The 20,243-nt window shown below is 35.3% G+C and overlaps 1 protein-coding gene across 4 annotated transcripts; it reads left to right on the forward strand.

Annotated features, from left to right (window-relative positions):
* The first annotated feature begins 402 nt into the window (after window positions 1-402).
* LOC144970026 (myogenesis-regulating glycosidase-like) lies at window positions 403-19,295 on the forward strand. Of its 4 annotated transcripts, XR_013644894.1 has the most exons (12): window positions 403-776; window positions 1,490-1,545; window positions 2,970-3,085; window positions 3,306-3,408; window positions 5,189-5,349; window positions 6,369-6,634; window positions 7,488-7,642; window positions 9,044-9,217; window positions 9,602-9,834; window positions 12,230-12,370; window positions 13,993-15,567; window positions 19,093-19,295. XR_013644894.1 is itself a non-coding variant. In XM_078909203.1 (11 exons), exons 3-11 carry the CDS (start codon window positions 2,984-2,986, stop codon window positions 14,773-14,775), a joined length of 2,118 nt encoding a protein of 705 aa, XP_078765329.1. In that variant the 5' UTR covers window positions 403-776; window positions 1,490-1,545; window positions 2,970-2,983; the 3' UTR covers window positions 14,776-15,593. The 4 variants fall into 4 exon arrangements, 2 of the variants coding, with proteins under 2 accessions (XP_078765329.1, XP_078765330.1); XR_013644895.1 differs by lacking the exon at window positions 1,490-1,545; XM_078909203.1 differs by lacking the exon at window positions 19,093-19,295 and having other exon boundaries at window positions 13,993-15,593.
* The last annotated feature ends 948 nt before the right edge of the window (window positions 19,296-20,243 follow it).

Here is a 20,243-nt window from a genome sequence, read left to right on the forward strand (position 1 = left end):
TGGAAATATGTTAAATCAAGCCTATAATTTCGATTATCGGACCTCCTAATATAAAATATCGACCGCACTCGGGATCGACCTTGGCCCCTTTGCGTGTGAAGCAAGTGCTTTACTAACTGAGTTATCGGGACCCCGATAAACAACATTATTGAAAATGATGACAGAAATAATGTGTTCACAGCTGAGTTGCATGACAAACAACTAGATTTCTTCCATGATTGAGTCATGCCAAATTGAAGAGGAAAAAAACCAGATGGGATGATAACGACAAGATAACTAAATTCAATGTGCCAAAACAACCAATGTCTAGACTACACATCGCACTCAAAATAATTTACACGAACTTAGAATGCACTTCAAAATCGTTTTTATTTTGATTGTGATGTCAAGGTCACAGATTGAGGTCAAAGCACATGGAGAGGTCAAGAAGGTTTCAAAACAAGCAGCTCAGGAGCACAGCAACCGAAAAGCACGCTAACGACTTGTTTTTTTTAACGCTTGACTCGACTGAGCGAGTTTCCATTGCATTTTTCTTGGAAAGTAAATTTCACACAATTGAAAAAGACTGTAAGTATTTCATCGATTATCCAGAGGCGCGTTGTCCGGTTGAGGGATTATCTCTTATTTTGGTTTGGCCTTCACCAACTCTCATTCTCATTCATGGAGCGCGTTTTCTTGTGACGAGACAGCCACTGTTTGGTCATGGTGCACTGCCGTCTGTTTACAAAGAAAATCTTGTCAGCTGACCAGGTCAAACGAAGGACGCGTTATCAAAGGTACAAAGAAAAAAATAGATATGTTTAAAATGCATATTTGCCATTTAATTAGTTTACTCCTAGTCCTAGACTCCTTAGGTTCTTTTTCATGCAGACATTCACTTTAAACTTTAAAACTAGGGAGGGAACTGAAGTTATTGAAATAAAAAGGACAGTCTCTCTCTTTCTTTCTTTCATTCTTTCTTTCTGAATCAGACTGAATATCGCTGTCAGTTGCATATCTTTCTCCTTCTGCTCCTCCTCCCCATCCTTCTTCTCTACCGCCCATTCCTCCTCCCCTTCCACCTCTCCCTCTCTGTTTCACCCCCCATACCCTCTCACTCGATGCCCCCCCCCCCCTTCTCCTTCTCACTTTCACTTCCAAACATGCACATATTATAATAAAATAAGAACGAAAGAGTGAAAATGGAGAGGCTTCACTTCGTATGGGAACAAAACGAAGCCTCTCCATTTTCACTCTTTCGTTAGTATTTTACGATCACCGGCTTCAGGCAGCCCCTACCGTTTTCTATATTATAATAAACAAACATACATTCCACATTTTTTAAAAATCATATCTCTGGTTTTCTTTCACATTTTTAGCATAAGTTCACTTTCTGTCACAGTCTGGCTATCAAATCATTAATTTTCCTCCATCTACATGTTGACATGACATTCATATTTTTATTCTTTTTACCCAAAAACGTTTCACCTATGGAACAACCAACCTGCAGGCATCAAGCTTTATACCAATATTGAAAGCTTTAAGGGAGCAACAGACTCTCGTTAGGTATCAGAATTTTTCTGTCTTTCTTCTTTTCTTTTCTTGAGCTTTTAGTCTTGAGCCTTAGGTAATACTACTATTTTTTTCGGACAGAGACATGATATTAACGGCCAGATACTCATTTCATACCTGAGTACAGTGAGAGAATGTTAGTAAGTAAAGAGCCTTTCCAAGGATTCAATTATGCGCATCTGAGAGCGGGATTCAAACCTATGACCTTTTGATCCGAAGATGAATGCCATACCGCACGACCTCATAGCCCCACACGTAAAAGAAAAGATGCAAAATCGATAGTAATGCTGACAGAGTATTTTCGGTATATATGAGTATATGAAAATTAAGACACATACAAAATAAAAATGAGTAAACTGGAGTAAGTGTGATTTTCATTTTGGTGGTTGATGATTAATTTTATAATATTTTTTCTAAAAATCTGAATATTTCAAATATATTTTGAGCGTGAACCACAGCAAAAGCCATTGGAAATGTGGATGTGACATTTAGCGAAGGTGACAATTTCTGTTTTGTTAAACTATAGACAAAGTGGCAAAGTCTCCAAAGAATTCCCATAATCAATGAAAGATAGATGATTACACAATCAGTTACATCATTCATAGCATTTCGGTTCCTTGAGGAGCAAAAAGACAGTCATTCATGGGGTAGCCACTTTTGTTTTATGTCATGATGATGTTAAAAATGATAAAAATAATAATAAGAAGAAGAAGAAGAAGATGGGATCATTGTAATTTAACTTTGTTATGATTTGAAATTATTGGTTTAGTGTTGGTGGCTTAGCGGTATAGTGTTTGTCTTGTCACAAAAATCAAGCACTTCACAGCCAGTGGTCAGATGAGTGACAAATATTATTTTTTTATAAATCTGATCCTGGTATTGTGTCCTTGAACAAGGCACTTGTCACAACTTACCCCTCTTAATTCAGTTGTGGGTGAGTACTCTGCTAATGACAGTTAAGGATATTGTAAGAGTGTTAGCACAAAAATGACACCGTACAGGTGACTTTTACTTTATGGAATGAAAATTTGGTTCCATATGCAACTCACTATCTCAATCTGGTGTTATATCAAAGTTAAAACCAGATGTCGAATTAATAGTAAATTTGAATTTAAAATGGTAAGAAATACAGTATTATAATTTTTACAAAAAAAATCATTTGATTTCTCGTCAGTAATACAAATACGTTTTACCTTTATCACATTGTTGTGGCTATAAATTCAGTTTTCAGCTACTAGAACAACCCGGCATAAAATCGTTTTGTTACTATGGATGACATATGGCCTTCTTGGGGACTAAATGAAACTGTGAAGAACATTGAGTAAGATAGTGTACCTTAAGCGCAATGTATAAAGCAGTCATTTATTTTAATCATTTTTTGAAATAATGAATATTATTTCATTTTTTTTCATTTCAAGATACACTGTGAAAGATGCCTTTGTCTAGAAAAGATGAGATTACTGTCAGGAAGGAGAGCTTATACCGCTTGGCATACTTTGTTCCTGTGTTTTTGACTTTCTTATATTTCACAAAGGTATTTGAGTTGGGATGTCCAATTTTCATTTAAATGTTTTTCTATTCCCTTTTTTGCATTTTTATGACGTTTTCTTATATGGAAAATAATTGATTTACTTGATCAAAATTTGTTAAAATAATTTTTTGGGAAGAGAAAAGTTAATGTTCTGAAGTGATAAATGGCTTATAGTTCGTTATTTGTTGTTAATTTAATCCGATTGTCATATTCTCTATTTTAGTGCATGCTGTTTGGCCCAAGCACCATCTGGCTGAATGGTGTTTTTGTGTCAGAAGAGTTCCAGATTTCATTTCAAGACTACAGTGGCAAAACATATCTTACTGGTACTGGTAGCTCATGAATTGCATTACCGTGAATGAAGATTAGTCAAATGTGATCTTGTAAAGTTGAATATAGAAATTTAATGTCTAGCAATTAAGACTTGGATGTTTGAAAATAAACTTATTTTAAATTAGTCTAAGACAGAACTTTCATTAAGTGGCTCCAATAAACAAGGGAAAAAAATAAAACTTGATAGTATTGACGATTCAAATTTGAATATAGAGCAAACTGCAACAATAAGAAATCTTGGCCCATTCTTTGACTCTGATGCTTCAATGCAGAATCACATCACAAAAACCTACCATCTTGCTTTTATCACTAAAGAAATATTGGTAAAATTCAGCATCTTGATGAGAGCACTACACAAAGTATCATTCATGCTTTGGTAACCAGCAGATACGACTACTGTAACTCATTGCTTTTTGGTGTGTCATCCAAATTGATACAAAGCTTGCAGATTATTCAAAATAGACCCGCAAACTGGTTACGAAATCTAATGACCCTATTACATAAATTTTATATAATCTCCATTGGTTGCCAGTTTTTGAAAGTATTATTTTTAAAAACTTATAGTATTGTTCATAAATGTATAAGTAATCGAGCTCTAGTTTACCTCAAGAAATTATGTCAAAATTATAATACAAGACAGCCACTAAGGTTGGCTGAAGACTCTCTTTTAATAGTCTCAAGAATTTGATTGGGCCCTTTGTAATACGTCTTTTTCTGCACAATGCGCTCTCCCCAGATGTAAAAATAATTAGGTATAGACAGTCTTTCCAAAAAAGACCCAAAAAACAAACACCTTAAGACAGAACTTTTTTCTAGAACATATATATATATATGAAAATGTTTGTATAAAGAGGACGTCTTAAATCTAAATTTAATTTTAAGTATATTTTATTCCAATTTTGATCTCGAGTTCAAATTGTCAATTTTCATTTTATCTCTAAACTTTTTTTTTTCCAAATTTTATTGTAATATATTAATCAATCAAATGTCTTTGATTAGAATAAGTTGTTAATGCTAGTGAGGAAGATTGATGTAAGTATGTGTGTGTATGTTAGTGTGTGAGTGTAAATGTATATGTGTGTGTGTGTGTGTGTGTGTGTGTGTGTGTGTGTGTGTGTGTGTGTGCACGTGTGCGTTCTCAAAATAGTTAATGAAAGAATGTTTGAATGACACACAATTAGTATTGTAAACCTCTGCTGAGCATTTATTATTATTGTGAGAATGAGAGTGTGTGTGGCATTGTGGTGTAGTGATATGACTCTCGCCTTTGGATCAGAAGGTCCAGGGTTTGAAACCCGCTCTGAGCAGTGCATGAGTGCTTTGAAAAAGCTCTTTGCTTGCATTCTCTCATTGCCCTCAGTTGTAAAATAAGTACCTGTCTGTTAAAAGTGTTGTCTATGTCTGAAAAAATTGTAATATCGCGTAATAGGCATCATATCTTGCCTACATTTTAAGTGTTATTATGGCTAGGACCCCCTGTAAAGTACTCTGAGCACATTTAAGGGACATTGCGCTTTATAAATGCGCAAGTTAAGCGCTCAAGTTAAAGTTAATTACCTCTCTTTGTTACTCGGAGATTCAGATAAACTCTGGCTTTATGAACATCAGCAGCTTAAAATCTATTTTCTCTTTCCAACACTTTATCATGAACTTTTGATAAAATAAGCAATTGAAGGTTTTTTGAAGTTTTTAGTTTAGTCATTTTGCTCATTTTCTTGTCCACCTTCTCGATATTTGATCATTAAAATTTCCATGCTTCCTCTTCTTCCATAGGTCAATGTGATTTCAGTCGTTACATCCAGGAGCATGGGCCAGTCGACTATTGTCGTCTCCATCCGATTCGAGGATCTGATGGGTGTTTGGAAGAACGGAATAACCAACAAGTCAAGGTTTCTGTTGTTGACAGTGGGGAAGATGGAGTCGTTTGTCATGAGGTCAGTCTTTGGGAAGAAATGGATAGTTGTGGTGGGGTTTGAATGAAGCCCGTTGCCAACCCTAAGTGTTGAAGTATTTGTTGTAAAAATAGTTTTATTTCTATTGTTCACTGACACTGTCTGTGGCTATTGTAATATGTAATAATGCTATAATTAATTTATACATTATACCGAATCCACAAAGTGCACAAAGGCACATACAAAGACTATGGGGAACACAAAATGCAAATAACTATCACTACTCAAAAGTTTACCTGAATAGGAAGGTTTTCAAAAGCTTCCCTAAAATAACTGAGTTTGGTTTCGTCTTTAATTTATTTATCTAATTTGTTCCTTACTTGTGAGTTACTAGTCTGCATCTTCCGAAAGAAATTACTTCACAAATTGTGGCAATTGCCACCTCAAGTAAGTGGACAGTGATCTGTATTCAGTATTTTTACAGTTTATGTCGAAATAATTCTTGGATTCTATTGTTTTTATTTCTGAAAACATCTCAATGTTCACTTTCTTTTGGTATTCATTCTGTGAGATGATTATGGCAATGTTATGAGATATTAAGTTGGCATGGGACCTGTTTCATCGTACTGAAATCTTTGAACTTGAAACTGTCCAAAGACGAGCTGCCAGATTTGTGTGCAATTATTACAAGCCACATGCAGATGCTCAAGAACTGGCATTGGCTCATTGGCGTAAAAAGAGCAGGTTGATTGTGTTTCACAAAGCACTTATAGTTAAAGGACAAACAAATATCCCTACACTACAGTACCTTCGCAATAACAACAACCGTAGTAGTGGGGACTGAAATGACTAGAGGCCTGAAAAGAAAAAAAAGAAGATATTCACTGTCTCAGTAAGTTCTTTACAAAGAATAGACCAGTCTGTTATACTTAGGCTGATGGAAATTGCCAGTGATTTGGGTCTTCCATGCAACTTAAAGGACTTCAATAGAAAAAAACAAACAAACAACAATTCAAATGGGAAATCAATTTGTTGTGGAATTTCTGTTATCATTTTTACAGGTTCAGAGGAGAGGTCTGCGTTGTGCCAATCAGTTAGTGAAGGACTGTTACAGCCTCGATCTAGACCACTGGTATGGAGGCTTTGAGGCCTTTAGTCAATTCTGGCCTTTGAAGAAGGCACTCCCTCTGGCAGACGATTTGGAAACGATGGCGGAAGAGAACAATGATGACGGTACAGACTCTGGTAACGTGGAAGTGACTTTTGGTCCTTATGTCACAGGGGATGTCAGTATGCACAAAACTAATGGTTTCAATGTCATTGAAAGGTAAGAACTTTCACTATCAGTTGTAATGTTACTCTCATTTTCTTATGAGTTTGGAAGGGGGGCTGGAGGAGAATTGGGGAGGGGGAGGTTAGGGGATGTTGCACATCTGGTAAAATATTTTATTTTCTCACCAAAATACTGATTTCATTTCCAACTAATCTTTTTAGTCTTGTTTTCCCGATTTTACCCATTTGTGGTTGAGTAGCTCAGGATAAACTGTCACTGTTCATAAAATAAGAACTAAGCTGGTGTTTATATGGTGTGATGTCCCTGTAATATTTTTGTACTATTTTTAGCAATTATGTGAAATGCGCTCATCAAGTGTCATTTATTATTACTATTATTATTAAATATAAACTATGAAATCAGGGTATCAGATTTATCATATTCCAGCATATAATTTTGGCATTCATCTTTATTCAAAACTTGTAGAGCATTTTTCATGTACCAAACATTTCGAAACACTTTACAGATATTGAACTATGATTACGAACACAGGTAATCTAAGTTAAAAACATGGAAACAAAGAAAATAATTGCTAAAATAATAGTATACAAAAATTTCAGTCTGCATAGTTTAAAATGAATTGTGAAAAAGTGGGTTTTTTAAAGCAGATTTTAAAGTTTTGAAATATTCTCGATCTCTCGAATGGGTTCAGGTAGGGTAGTCCATTTTGAAAAAAGTGATCACCAAAATTTTTTTAGCTTTTCTTTTTTCTTTTCTTGACTTCATTTGGTATTGATCTAATGGTAATTCAAGAAGGCCATTTGATCCTTTATACAATTTCGTTTTTCTAGCCCTAACTTCACACTGATACTGATAATCTTATCCAGCAACTTAAACACATTTTCAGGTTTTTCTTCTCGTCATCGGGTGTAGGAATCATTGTGTCACAGGATACCCCACTCTACGTCAGTTTCAATCAACACGGGGATGGCAAGTTGTGTCTGGCAGCCATAAATGACCCAGCTCATTACCATAATCCTTCCGGAAAACCTCCAAAATTAGGTATTGTTGAGAATTTTTGAACTTTTATATAGAGCAATATCCGCAATATCCACTAAACATGCTCAAACTGTCATCTGCATTTTTTGCGGCCGCAAATATCAGGGCGATCCGCAAATTTTGGCAAATTTCCCAGAATTGGCAAATTGTGGCAAATTTTGGGAAAATTGGCAAATCGCGTAGCAAATTTTGTGGAAAAAAAAGAAGCGAAAACAAAATAACGAAAAAAAAGTGCGAAACTTGAGAAATGTTGCAGCTTTGCCTGGGCCCAAACCAAGGGAAGCTACTCTCTACGGATAATGATCCTTTAAAATCTTTGTAACAACGTTATTCACAGTCATTTCATTTCTCAAGTCAAATAAATCGAGTCACTTACACTTTCAACTTCAGTCATGGATCGTTTTGTCAAAAAATCTTCAAATAAGGACCCAAAGTGCGGCAAATATTTTGGCAAATTTCTTGGCAAATTTTGGGAGTTTTTTGGGCAAATTTTGGCAAATTTTAGGTCCCAATTTGGCAAAAAATGCAGATGACAGCTCAAAGCGCTTTACAAGGGGTCTCTGACCAACAGCAATACATAACATAAAGAACGGGACATGACGCTTGTAAGGCGATAATTATTTAATTTTGTCCAACAGAGATAACACTGTTAACGCCCAGGTACTCATTTTACACCTGAGTAAAGTGAGGGAATGTGAGTAAAGAGTCTTTTCCAAGGACTCAATTATGCACCGAGTGAGGATCGAACCCAGGACCTTCTGATCCGAAAGTGAGTGTCATACCACTAGACCACATAGCTGCACATATTGCCCCTAATATCTCAATGAGATTTTTTTTTTAATCCTCCATAATCAATGTATTATATGAAATTTTGTCTTTATGATCAAGAGCAGTAACAAAACAAAACAAACAAAAAATAGATAAAAATAACAACAAAAGACAGGCTTTAGCTGCATAGTGAGTACTAGTGACAATGTGTCTTATTCGAGGAAAAAGATAAAATACTATAAATAGGGCCCAATAAGATTTTTTTTAAATTCTCGATAATCAATATATATGGAATTCTGTCTTTATGATCTCATTCAAAAAAACAACAAAAAAAACCCCAAAACCCCAAGCATTAGCTGCACTGTGAGTACGAGCGACTCGGTTTCTCATTCAAGTTCATATATTTTATCTAGTGTGTGATGTTTACAGGTTCATAAATTTTATTGAACATGTAATGTTTTCAGGTTCATAAATTTTATTTAGCGTGTGATGTTTACAAGTTGATAAATTTATTTAGCTTGTGATGTTTACAGGTTCATAAATTTTATTTATCGTGCAATGTTTACAGGTTCATCATTTTATTTTGCATGTGGTGTTTACTTTATTTTTAATAAACATTTCATTTTTTAAAAACAGAATACCGAGTCTGTAAGGCCAAGGATGTGAAATCAATACATGCCTATTTGAGACAACACTACATCCCTAAACCTGTGGGTATTCCTCATGAGAGTTTATTCCAACGTCCAATCTGGACAACCTGGGCACAGTACAAGAAGGACATCAATCAAACTGCTGTCCTCAAGTTTGCACGTAGGTTTAATTTCAAATTATTATCAAACTACTCTTTGTAGTTATTCATCTGAATTGAAGTTTGTTAAACTTGGTCAGAAATTAAAAGAAAATGATGTAATATAATTTAAACAGTGGCCGTCTAATTAGTCTATTTATCCAAATGCTGAAAAATTGTTCTACAGGAATAAAATTGTAATTTCTAGAAACATTTGCCTTCTGAACTACATCACTGATAATGATCTGAGGAGGACAATTATTCTGATAAAACACACCGACGAAAAACTGGTCACAATATTTTTGTCTTATGATAGTTTTCTATTTCTTGGCATATATTTTATTAAGATGAAAGTCTGTCATTTCCCCCCGTTACTTTTAAGTTTAAATTATTTTTGTTTCCTTCAGAGACAATCATTTCCTCACAGCTTCCAGTCTCCCAGCTGGAGATCGATGACGGTTGGACAACACACTATGGCGACAACAATTTTGATCCAATCAAATTCCCTGATGCTAACAAGATGATGACTGATCTCACCGAGCTAAACATTCCCGTCACACTTTGGGTCCATCCTTTCTTGAGTCTCAAGTCAAAGGCTTTTCAAGAAGCTGTTGAAAACAAATTTATAATCATGGCAAAAGTAGGTCTCCATATCGACCTTTTCTCTATGTCTTATTGTTTTTTAATTGCAATCACAGTTTAGATCTATTATAGCCTAATTTTATTACAGTTATATGCTACTTTTTTGGTTCAATTGCAATTTTTAAAAAATATGAGATAGTTTTTGACAAAGTAGAAAAAAGTGATAGACAGACTGGGATAAGGTAAAAGCTCAAGATAGCTCAGTGATAGACCACTTGCATTTGAATCATTCTCAGTCTTTAACTCTTTAAGATTCAACCCGACAAAAACCGACAACGGCATAATATTCATGGGCGGGGTAGTCAAGACTGGTCTCAGTAAGTAAAATCCAATCGTTGTGAAGGAAATGACAGGCCCTGTCACTGCCGCAGGGTGTTTTCAGCTTTGATTTTTATAAATTTGCCGACAGAAAAGAAAATACGTTTCAGAAATTGCGATTTAAATCCTATTTTATTTGCGGGTGAAAATCATTGACATTGCACTTTGTTTGGTAAAAATCTGTAAAAAATTACGACTTTGGTGATGAAAAATGACTTTGAAGACAATTATTGTAAACTTTTAAAAATATTATGAATAATTTCTAACTCCCTTATTTGTGGGTCGATTTTGTCATTCGAGGTATCAATTTTATTGTAATAAAGAGATAGGAACTTCAGAGTTATTTTTTCTGATGCAAAAGTATTACTTTGTAATTTTAGCACCAAGAAAAATAGTCGGTAAATAAATTTGTTACATCTCTTTGATAGACCGCCAGGGTCCGTTCGTGTAGAATTGTGAATCAAGCATCTCAAAGTCTTCGACCAATCACAGGCTATCTATCCAGCTGGCCGAAACAAAGACGCTTCTCCCCGTCGATGTATTACGCTATTGTTATGCAAGGAATATAACACCTTATGGAGTAGGCCTAAAAGCTAAAATCTAAAAGTAAAAAATATAATTCTGAGGAATTTGAAAGTCACATTTCTGAAATCAGCTTGAAAAAAGAAGTACATTGGTCTTTGTTTCATAAAAATCGGTTGAAAATCCAACTGTTTTACGAATAAATTTGATTTTAAAAATTGCTTTTGTTTATTTTAGCTTTTTTTAGCAACTTTTTTATTTATCGGCCGATTTTCTTGATGTTTATATCATTCTTTATATCTCAAAGAGACGAGATCAGTGATATACTTTGTTTGTTTCAAATGTAACTAGAACATAATTTGGCTTTTTTTACCTATCGACCATGCCTGGATAATTTATTCAACAACGTGGCGATGTGACGCAACTATTCCATGGCCGTCTTCCACTGCCTCAGCGATGATTCAATTCATTGTTGACGGCTGTTGACACGTGAGCTGCTAGAACGACCAATCGTTGAAGGGTCAAGATGCTCAGTAGCCAATCGTTCTTCGTCAAAAAACTTAAGAACTCACAAGAACAAAAGTTTGAAATTTGGTGATGGACGGACCTATGAAATCGTTTCTGGGTGGAGTTTAGCCATGAGTGACCGTAGAAAACGAAAAGGCGACTACAGATATCAAAGGGTAGGCTTATATCATCAAAGGATGTCTACATGATTGACATAGCCATATAGGGAACTCATTATCTACTCCCCCAAAAAGAATCTGAACACGAGAGGGTTAAATCAGAAATGAAAAGGAAATTTATTGATTTTAAAGCGTAAATTTTTTTATCCGCTCAACTTGACAAGTAGCTGTATCTTAATATTTTCACCAAGAGAGCTCTAAAAGCGATAAGACTTTGGCTTCATTTTCCCAAGCTTTAAGAAGCTTGAAACTAATAATTTTAGGTCAATACAGATTTGATCATACAATTATGTTCAGTATTTGCATTTGCTGCTATTGGCGGGTCTAAGTGTGGCTTTTCTCTCCAGTCCTTAATTATATCCGTTTATAATTTTTATTATTGTTAACTGTATAGTGATCTCAATAACCTAAGTACACCTCATAGATAAAGATCTGAAAAAGTGTATGAAACGATACCAAAGCAAGAAAAAAAATATCCTAAATAATCAGCCTACTTCAACTGGGGATCGAACCTCAGACCTCCTGATTACCGATCAGACATGCTACCATTACACCACAGAGGTTACCTGCTAGTGTGGATGTTTTTTTATTATAATAATGGAGCTACTCTTATGTCTTCGTGAAGAAAAGGGTCATTAAATCACCCCAGCTGTTGTGTAACCTTTGTAGTGTAATGGTAGCATGTCTGACTGATAATCAGAAGGTCTGAGGTTCAATCCCATGTTGAGGCAGGCTGATTTTATGTGATGGTTTTTTTTTTCTCTTGTATTTTTATTTCTTGCTTTATCTGACATTACTTTTTCAGATATCATTTACCAGTGAGTATTTTTTAAAATCTAACGATGTATCGTTGATCATATCTACCAGGGTACAGAAGTTCCTGCATTAACACGATGGTGGAATGAAGACATGGCAGCCATCTTGGATGTCACCAATCCCGCGGCTGTCATGTGGTTTAAGAATAATCTACACAAACTGTCTCAAAGTCATAAAGTCGTGTCATTTAAGGTGGGTACTTTGACCAGGACACAAAAGATAAAAGTTTCAGGATTAGAGATTATTTAGTGAACTTTTTGAAAGAAATGACGATACAATATCACGCTAGGGTAGGCTCTGAGTATGTAATTTTTTGCTGCCTCAAAGATTTTGTGCCAGCTTATGTGTCTGAATTTGACTTAAGGGGCGGTTTGGGTCTTTTCAAAAAAAAAAATTAATTACCAATATTGGGCGGTTTTAATCATTCTGTATCGTCATTATAGGTTAAAAAACAACATTTATGGTGAAAAATTTAAATTATCTGTGCTGATACCCATTTTGCGACCTAATTTGGGGGTCTGACATCAAAAAATATAACAATCTTGTGGCAAACGTTCCTCAAAAACTAATGAAGGAATGACCTCCATATTCTTCCCTCTTGTCAACATTGTACTATAGTGTGTCACCATAGAGAGATTTACGGCTTTAGCTTATGGAATTTTTATTAGAACATTACAAAGTTGAGAATCAAAATGTTATGATAAAATTGATGTTAAAAATTCAGAATTAGGACTATAATTCAAAATTCACATATCTTATCAAAATAATCTCTCTATAGTGACACAATACATTATCTCTGTGATAACTGTGGAAATTTTCAGACAATTTCATTGAATAGATTCAGAGAAACGTTTGACACAGTATCCCATACCCTTAGAAATATGACATTTTGAGAAAATAGCAAAATAGCTTCCCGTTTTTCACACTTTTCTTACTATCTGTACCATTTTCGACTGTGTTTTTCATGCCTTTATAGTCTACTTTAAGAATTTGGACTTCAATTATATTATTTCTAGGGTAATAAAATATCAATTTCCACCTAAATCTCAAAATCAATTTTTCGAAGATTTTCCTAATAATCAGACCCAAACCGCCCCTTAATTACATAGATATCGATCGAAGAATATAGACAATAGAGAATAAAAACGTTTATGGTGATGGACGGTTATCCCAGGACCTGACTATAAATTACACCATCCTCGCCTGGTCAGAAAAAAGCGGTGTTTAACAAATTACCTAACTTATTGAAGTCATGAGGTCAGAATACAAACGTCATGAATGGTTGTTGGCTCGTTGACAGTTTAGATATGAGCTCCATTCTCAACACAAACATGTAACACAGAGATGGTTGGGACGTTGAATAACCAATATAGCTTGATTATTTTAATTCAGAAAAGTGAGTGGAGCATGCACGTTTGTTAATATTAAGAAGAAATGAACTGGATATAGAAGTGCCAGAAGGCAATTGATAATAAAAACTTCTGTGATGTTGGGTCGTTGAACCCAGGACCCGGCTGTTACAGCACCTCTGCCTGGCTACGATTAGAATGCTCTGCAATTGACTATATATACTGGTCCCAACTTGTTCGAGATTTCCGTGCTGCGCTGTATTTATTATTATATCTATTATTTTGCACACAGGTTGCCTGGGGACGGATTTTTAAAAATTTATTTGTACCTTTAGGGACTGATTTCATGATCAAGATGTCTCTGTAATCCAGACAAAATGCTGTGAATGGAAGTGTTCGGATTGGGGAGATGTGACTGTATACTGATTATTATTTTTAATATGTACTCGATTCTTTTACTTCCAGTTTGACGGAGGAGAGAGCCTGTATGTTCCAGCATCACACAGCACATACGCCAAAATGGAGACCATCAACGAATACAGCACACTCTGGGCTGAGCTGGCTCACTCTACAGACCTGGACGCTCGTCGTCAAGAAGTCAGTGTCGGTTGGAATTCTCAACGACTTCCTGTAGTTGTTAGATTGATGGATAAGCTGTCCACATGGGACCATCATGGCGGATTGCAATCCATAATTCCAGGAGCTTTGACGTTGAGTGTACTTGGGTATCCATTTGTTTTACCAGATATGATTGGAGGCAACGTATCCAGTGACATCAATATGGTGGACGTGGTCGGGGAATTCCCGGACAAAGAATTGTTCATACGCTGGCTGCAGACAAGTCTTTTTATGCCAGTCATACAATTCTCCATCCCACCTTGGATCTATGACGAAGAGGTCGTCGGTCTGACTCGGAAGCTTCTAGAGTTACGGGAAAAGTATGCTTCCAAATTTATTTCCCTTGCTAAAGAAAGTGTTGACAATGGGAGCCCCATTATTCGACCTTTGTGGTGGGCGGAGCCTAATGATGACCTTGCTCTGACAGTCGATGATGAGTTTATGGTTGGAGATGATTTGTTAGTGGCGCCTGTTGTAGTCAAGGGAGCAAGAAAAAGAGACATTTATTTACCTAGTGGAATGTGGTTTGACAAACTGAATGGGAAGACTGTAGAGGGACCAACCATTTTGAAAGATTATTCTGTTGCTTTAGACCAATTGCCATATTTTGAAAAGAATTTGAATGAATAAAGATAGACTTTGATGTTTTGCGATTGATTAAACTGAAACATTAGGACTTTTTTTATTTATTTATAAGTTTAGTTACGTATGAATTATATTCAATCATTTTGACCAAATCGTAACAAGTAATATCTAATTTACAAAATCATAGAACTCTATTGTCATTTATTTGGTAGGTTATTAAAGAAATGTGTTGAAATAAAATTTAATGAAATATATTTAAGAATTCATGGATATGATAATTATCTATATTTAATTCTATTGATTTGCTTTAAATAGAAAGAATACTGGGTGGGGATCCTGACCTCCCATAGTGGGCAGGGAGGTACATGCTGTGTCTTCTATCCCCCCATACCCATTTTCCAATTGTTTCCTGTCATTGTCTTGGAATGAGATTACTTAGTTTTGTCCTGACCCTTGCTGGAGTTCCTTGGCTGGGAGGGAAACAGTCGAATGTATAGTTATAGTTTTGGGAGATGATATTTTTTTCCTTGTAAATCATCTTTCTATTAAGCATTGCATTATGTTTAGTTTACATATTATATTATATGATTTGTAAACATTTGAGTGTATTCCTCTTAGTGGGGACTTGTGCTTGTGTCTGGATGAGACTTTTAGGTGATCTCAAACTTAAGTACTCTGGCAGTGTGCTCTTGGAATCTACATCTGTTCCCTATTTGAACCAGTTCCCCTTTGTCTTACCTTTTCTTTTGTGCTTTAATTGTAATTCTAGAACTTTTTACTATCCCATCTTCTTCCTTTTTACTGGCGCTGATATGACCTTAATGTGTTGCAAGCGCCGTAAAACCCTTAAAAACAAAACAAAACATAGAAAGAATAATTTTCGTAGAGTAAATTTAACCAAAAAAACATTTTTATCCATTCTTCAACACACTTTTACTTTGACTACACGGGTCATTTTTACATTTTTCGCAGCTATGTGGCCTAGCGGTATGACACTCGCTTTCGGATCGGAAGGTCCTAGGTTCGAGCCTCGCTCAGCGCATTGTTGAGTTCTTGGAAAAGGCTCAATATTCACATTCTCTCACCGTACTCAGGTGTAAAATGAGTACATGGTCGTTAACAGCATTGTCTATGTCAGAAAAAAATTGAAATATCGCCTAACAGGTGTCATTTCTCGTTCTACATGTTAGTGTTGTTGTTGGTCAGGGACCCCTTGTAAAGCGCTTTGAGCATGTTTAGTGGATATTGCACCATATAAAAGCTCAATTTTTTTTTTTAAAGTGTAGTGTTGATAATTTGAAACCGATTGCTTCAGATAAGAACAATACATGATATAACATAACAAGAATTATTTATATAATTCTCCCTTCCAAATTAACGAAATGCTTGTCAGTGCTTAGAATTACAGATGGATCACAAGCACAAACACACACGCACAAACACACACACATACACATGTACATTCACTATACACTTAAAATGAATTCATGGTTTCATTCGTGTTATTCATGGATGTTTACTTTTATAAGTATGCAATTTGTAAATAATAAAAAACAATGATTATGATGTTTGAAGAAAATGAAATCCAAAGAAGTGAATGGAAAAATGGATAACAGAATTTGGATGTTGGTTGAGATAGATTTGAATGGATCCATTTAGTGTGTACAAATGTTGATGCAATGATTTAGTCTATTGAGCTCATTTTGCTACAATGTGTTGTTCGTGATTAATTTATACTTATATAGATGTGCTGATTCCATTTATATGCTTGATTTTAGAAAATCTTTTGTTATACTTAATATGTTTATTATTGATTAATATGATATTAAGGTGGGAATTTCAATTTCTAGTTTTGATTTGATTAGATGTTTTAAAAAATGATATTATTATTATTATTATTATTTTATTATTTATATTATTATTATTATTATTATTATTATTATTATTATTATTTATTATTATTATTATTATTATTATTATTATTATATTATTATTATTATTATTATTATTATTATTATTAGTCATAATTTCCAAAACTAGGAAGGTAATTTCCATCATAGCGGAGGTAAGGTAATTTTTCTATCTTTCTGTATTTCTTGATCACATTCATCGATTGACACAATTGAATGAAAGGGCAGTTAACCAATGCCTTCACTCACCTCATGTATTTGTTGTCCCTTTTCGTAGCTTTCTGTACATGTACTGCTATTTATAGTGATTGGAAATTCCCTTAGGGAGTCGGCATGTTGTCCTCAGGGATAATCGGTTCTATATCTGTCCAAAACCTTGATATTTCTCTTTCCACACTACCTATATCATTTATTGTCCTTTTCTTGTGTATTTTTATCTTTATACTGGAATAACACCAAATTGGTTTCAACTGAACGCTGTTTTTAATATTTTTTTTTTTTTTTTATGAGCAGGAGATTGTCAAATGGATTTACCATTATGTGACAATAGTTCCTTGTAAATTATAATATCTTTACAGAATTATGTGGTTTTTTTTACTTAATGATATAAATTTTGTAAAACAGTCCAAGCCAGTATTGGGGACACTGCTTAATTGGGACGATTCTTTGGGAACTGAATTTTTTTTCTATATAAAAAGTTATACCCTTTCCAATTCCCGCTTAATTGGGACGGCCCACTGCTTAATGGGGATGAAATTTGACAATGACCATCCCCATAAAGAGAGTTAGTTTTTGTTGTCTTCAATCTTTTAATTTTAAGATAATGGTTCATAAAATGCAAATTAGTCTAACGGTACAGTAAACTATGTGTGTAGCAATACTATTCATCACAGAGAATTTAGCCATGTCCTTTGTTAGTGTCTATTGCGACAGCCAATCGGATGTGTGGTTGAATCGTACATCAAAGTCATCACAGAGATGTGAACAATAGAATTTACCTGTATCCCTTGTCAGTGTCATCGATTGCCATAGTAAGTCACCATTATGGTCATGGGTCAATGACCACGATGCTGGGTTCACAAATAAACTGACCTACGGTGCGAGGGGGAATGAGTGATGGCATTGTTTGTTCAATGAGACGAATGGGTGGGCAAGTATTCTTACTGGGTGGGGATCCTGACCTCCCATAGTGGGCAGGGGGGTCCATACTGTGTCTTCTATCCCCCTATGTCTGTTTTCCAACATGCTTTCTGTCTTTGTCTTGTAATGAGATTACTTGGTTTTGTCCTGGCCCTGGCCTGAGTCCTGTATGGGAGGGAAACAGTCAAATGCATAGTTATTGTTTTGGGAGATGATATTTTTTTCCTTGTAAATCATCTCTATGCACTCTATTATGTTTTATTTATGTATTATATATGATTTGTAAACATTTGAGTGTATTCCTCTTAGTGGGGACCTGTGCTTGTGTCTGGATGAGACTTTTAGGTGATCTCAATTTAAGTACACTGATAGTGTGCTCTTGAAATCTACATCTGTTCCCTTTTGAACCAATTCCCCTTTGTCTGCCTTATTCTTGGATGCTTTAATTGTAATTCTAGAACTTTTTACTATCCCATTTTTTCCCTTTTTTACTGGCGCTGATATGACCTTAATGTGTTGCAAGCGCTGTAAGACCCTCAAAAACAAAACAAAAACAATAGATAAATGCAGATACGAGTATGGTAAATTTGAAAAATTGCTCAATTTCATGACCGTCACTTAATGGGGATGATTTGTCGGGAACTAAGCCTTCCCAATAAACTGGCTTGGACTGCATCCTATAATATAATATCCCTCCTGGAGGTATTAATGGGGATTGCACTTTTAAATGATCTTTAATTAGTCACTCGGATGGATTGCTCTTGGGTTTAATTCCATTCTCTGTTTTATAAGTTGTGCCAATAAAACTCTGAAGAGCTAGAAATCAAACATTGATATATTCTGGGTGGGGATACTGTACATACTGTGTCTTCTATCCCCTTATATCTTATCCAACAAGCTTTCTGTCTTTGTCTTGGAATGAGATTACTTGGTTTTTTCCGGGCCCGCGTCTGAGTCCTGGCTGAGAGGGAAACAGTCAAATGCATTGTTATTGTTTTGGGAGATGATATATTTTTCCTTGTAAATCATCCATCTGTTATGTATTATTATATTTGTTATTTTTCATGTATAATGTAAGCATTTGAGTGTATTCCTCTTTGTTGGATTTTGTGCTTGTGTCTGGATGAGACATAGGTGATCTCAAACTAAGTACATTGGTGGTATGCTCTTGGAATCTACATCTGATCCCTATTTGTTCCCATTCCCCTTTGTCTTACTTTCTCTTGGGTGCTTTAATTGTAATTCTAGAACTTTTTACTATCCCATTTTGTTCCTTTTTACTGGCGCTGATATAACCTAAATGTGTTGCAAGCGCCGTAAAACCCTTAAAAACAAAGAAATCAAACATTGATATTGCCATAGTATTAGTATATTTATTATTATGATCTCGATTTATTATACTTACTGGTATAAAATTAGATTTATTTTTTTAGATACCAAATGTTATATCCAGAGTTATATGTTGTTATAAATGAAAACACTTGATTAAAAATACATAATATTATGACTACTGAATCCATTTTGTTTGTTTCCTCTGTTGTAATTATTAAGTACTCCTTCAGTCACAAGGTTCATGGAGCCAGATTTTATCCCAGTTTCTATAACGCTATACTGACAATAGCTTTTACCTGCTACCCTTTGGATAGGATGTTGGTCTATCGGAAAGGTGCTTTCCATCATATTTAACAGACCCAGCTATCCATCCACTGCGGGGTGGATGGGAGAGTTGGAAGGAAATCTCAATTTCATCCGAGATCAATCCCCTTTCTTTTCATGAGAATTGAGCGCTCTACCAACTGAGCTATAGTGATCATTTGTGTAAAAGAGACATTTGGTGGCCTTAGGGCATAGGGGTAGATTACTTTTGGGATCTAATGGTAATTTTTTTTTATCTCCCTTGGTCTTCATTTTCCTCTGATGTCTGCTATCCAAGAATGTTGTAAGAACTTCATCTATCATATTGTCTTTATGTTTTGTGGTCCATCGTCCTGCTCTTACTCTTAGGTTCTGAAATGGCCTAAACAAATCCTAAGCGTTTTTAATTTATTACTACAAAGTCACGGCTATGTGGTCTAGTGGTATGACACTCGCTTTCGGATCGGAAGGTCCTGGGTTCGAGCCTCGCTCGGCGCATAGTTGAGTCCTTGGAAAAGACTCTTTACTCACATTCTCTCACCATACTCAGGTGTATAATGAGTACCTGGCCGTTAACAGCGTTGTCTTTGTCCGAAAAATTGTAATAACGCCTAACAGGCGGCTTGTCCCGTCCTACATGTTAAATGTTGCTATTGACCAGGGATCCCTTGTAAAGCGCTTTGAGCACATTTAGTGGATATTGCGCTATATAAAAGCTCAATTTTTTATTTTTTTTTTTCAGTTTCCTCTGATGTCTGCTATCCAAGAATGTCTTTATGTTTTGTGATCCATCGTCCTGCTCTTACTCTTAGGCTCTGAAATGGCCTA

Source organism: Berghia stephanieae, chromosome 4 (assembly GCF_034508935.2).
Source record: "Berghia stephanieae isolate SIO BIC M18660-M18661 chromosome 4, UCSD_Bste_1.3, whole genome shotgun sequence".
NCBI lineage: Eukaryota > Metazoa > Mollusca > Gastropoda > Nudibranchia > Aeolidiidae > Berghia > Berghia stephanieae.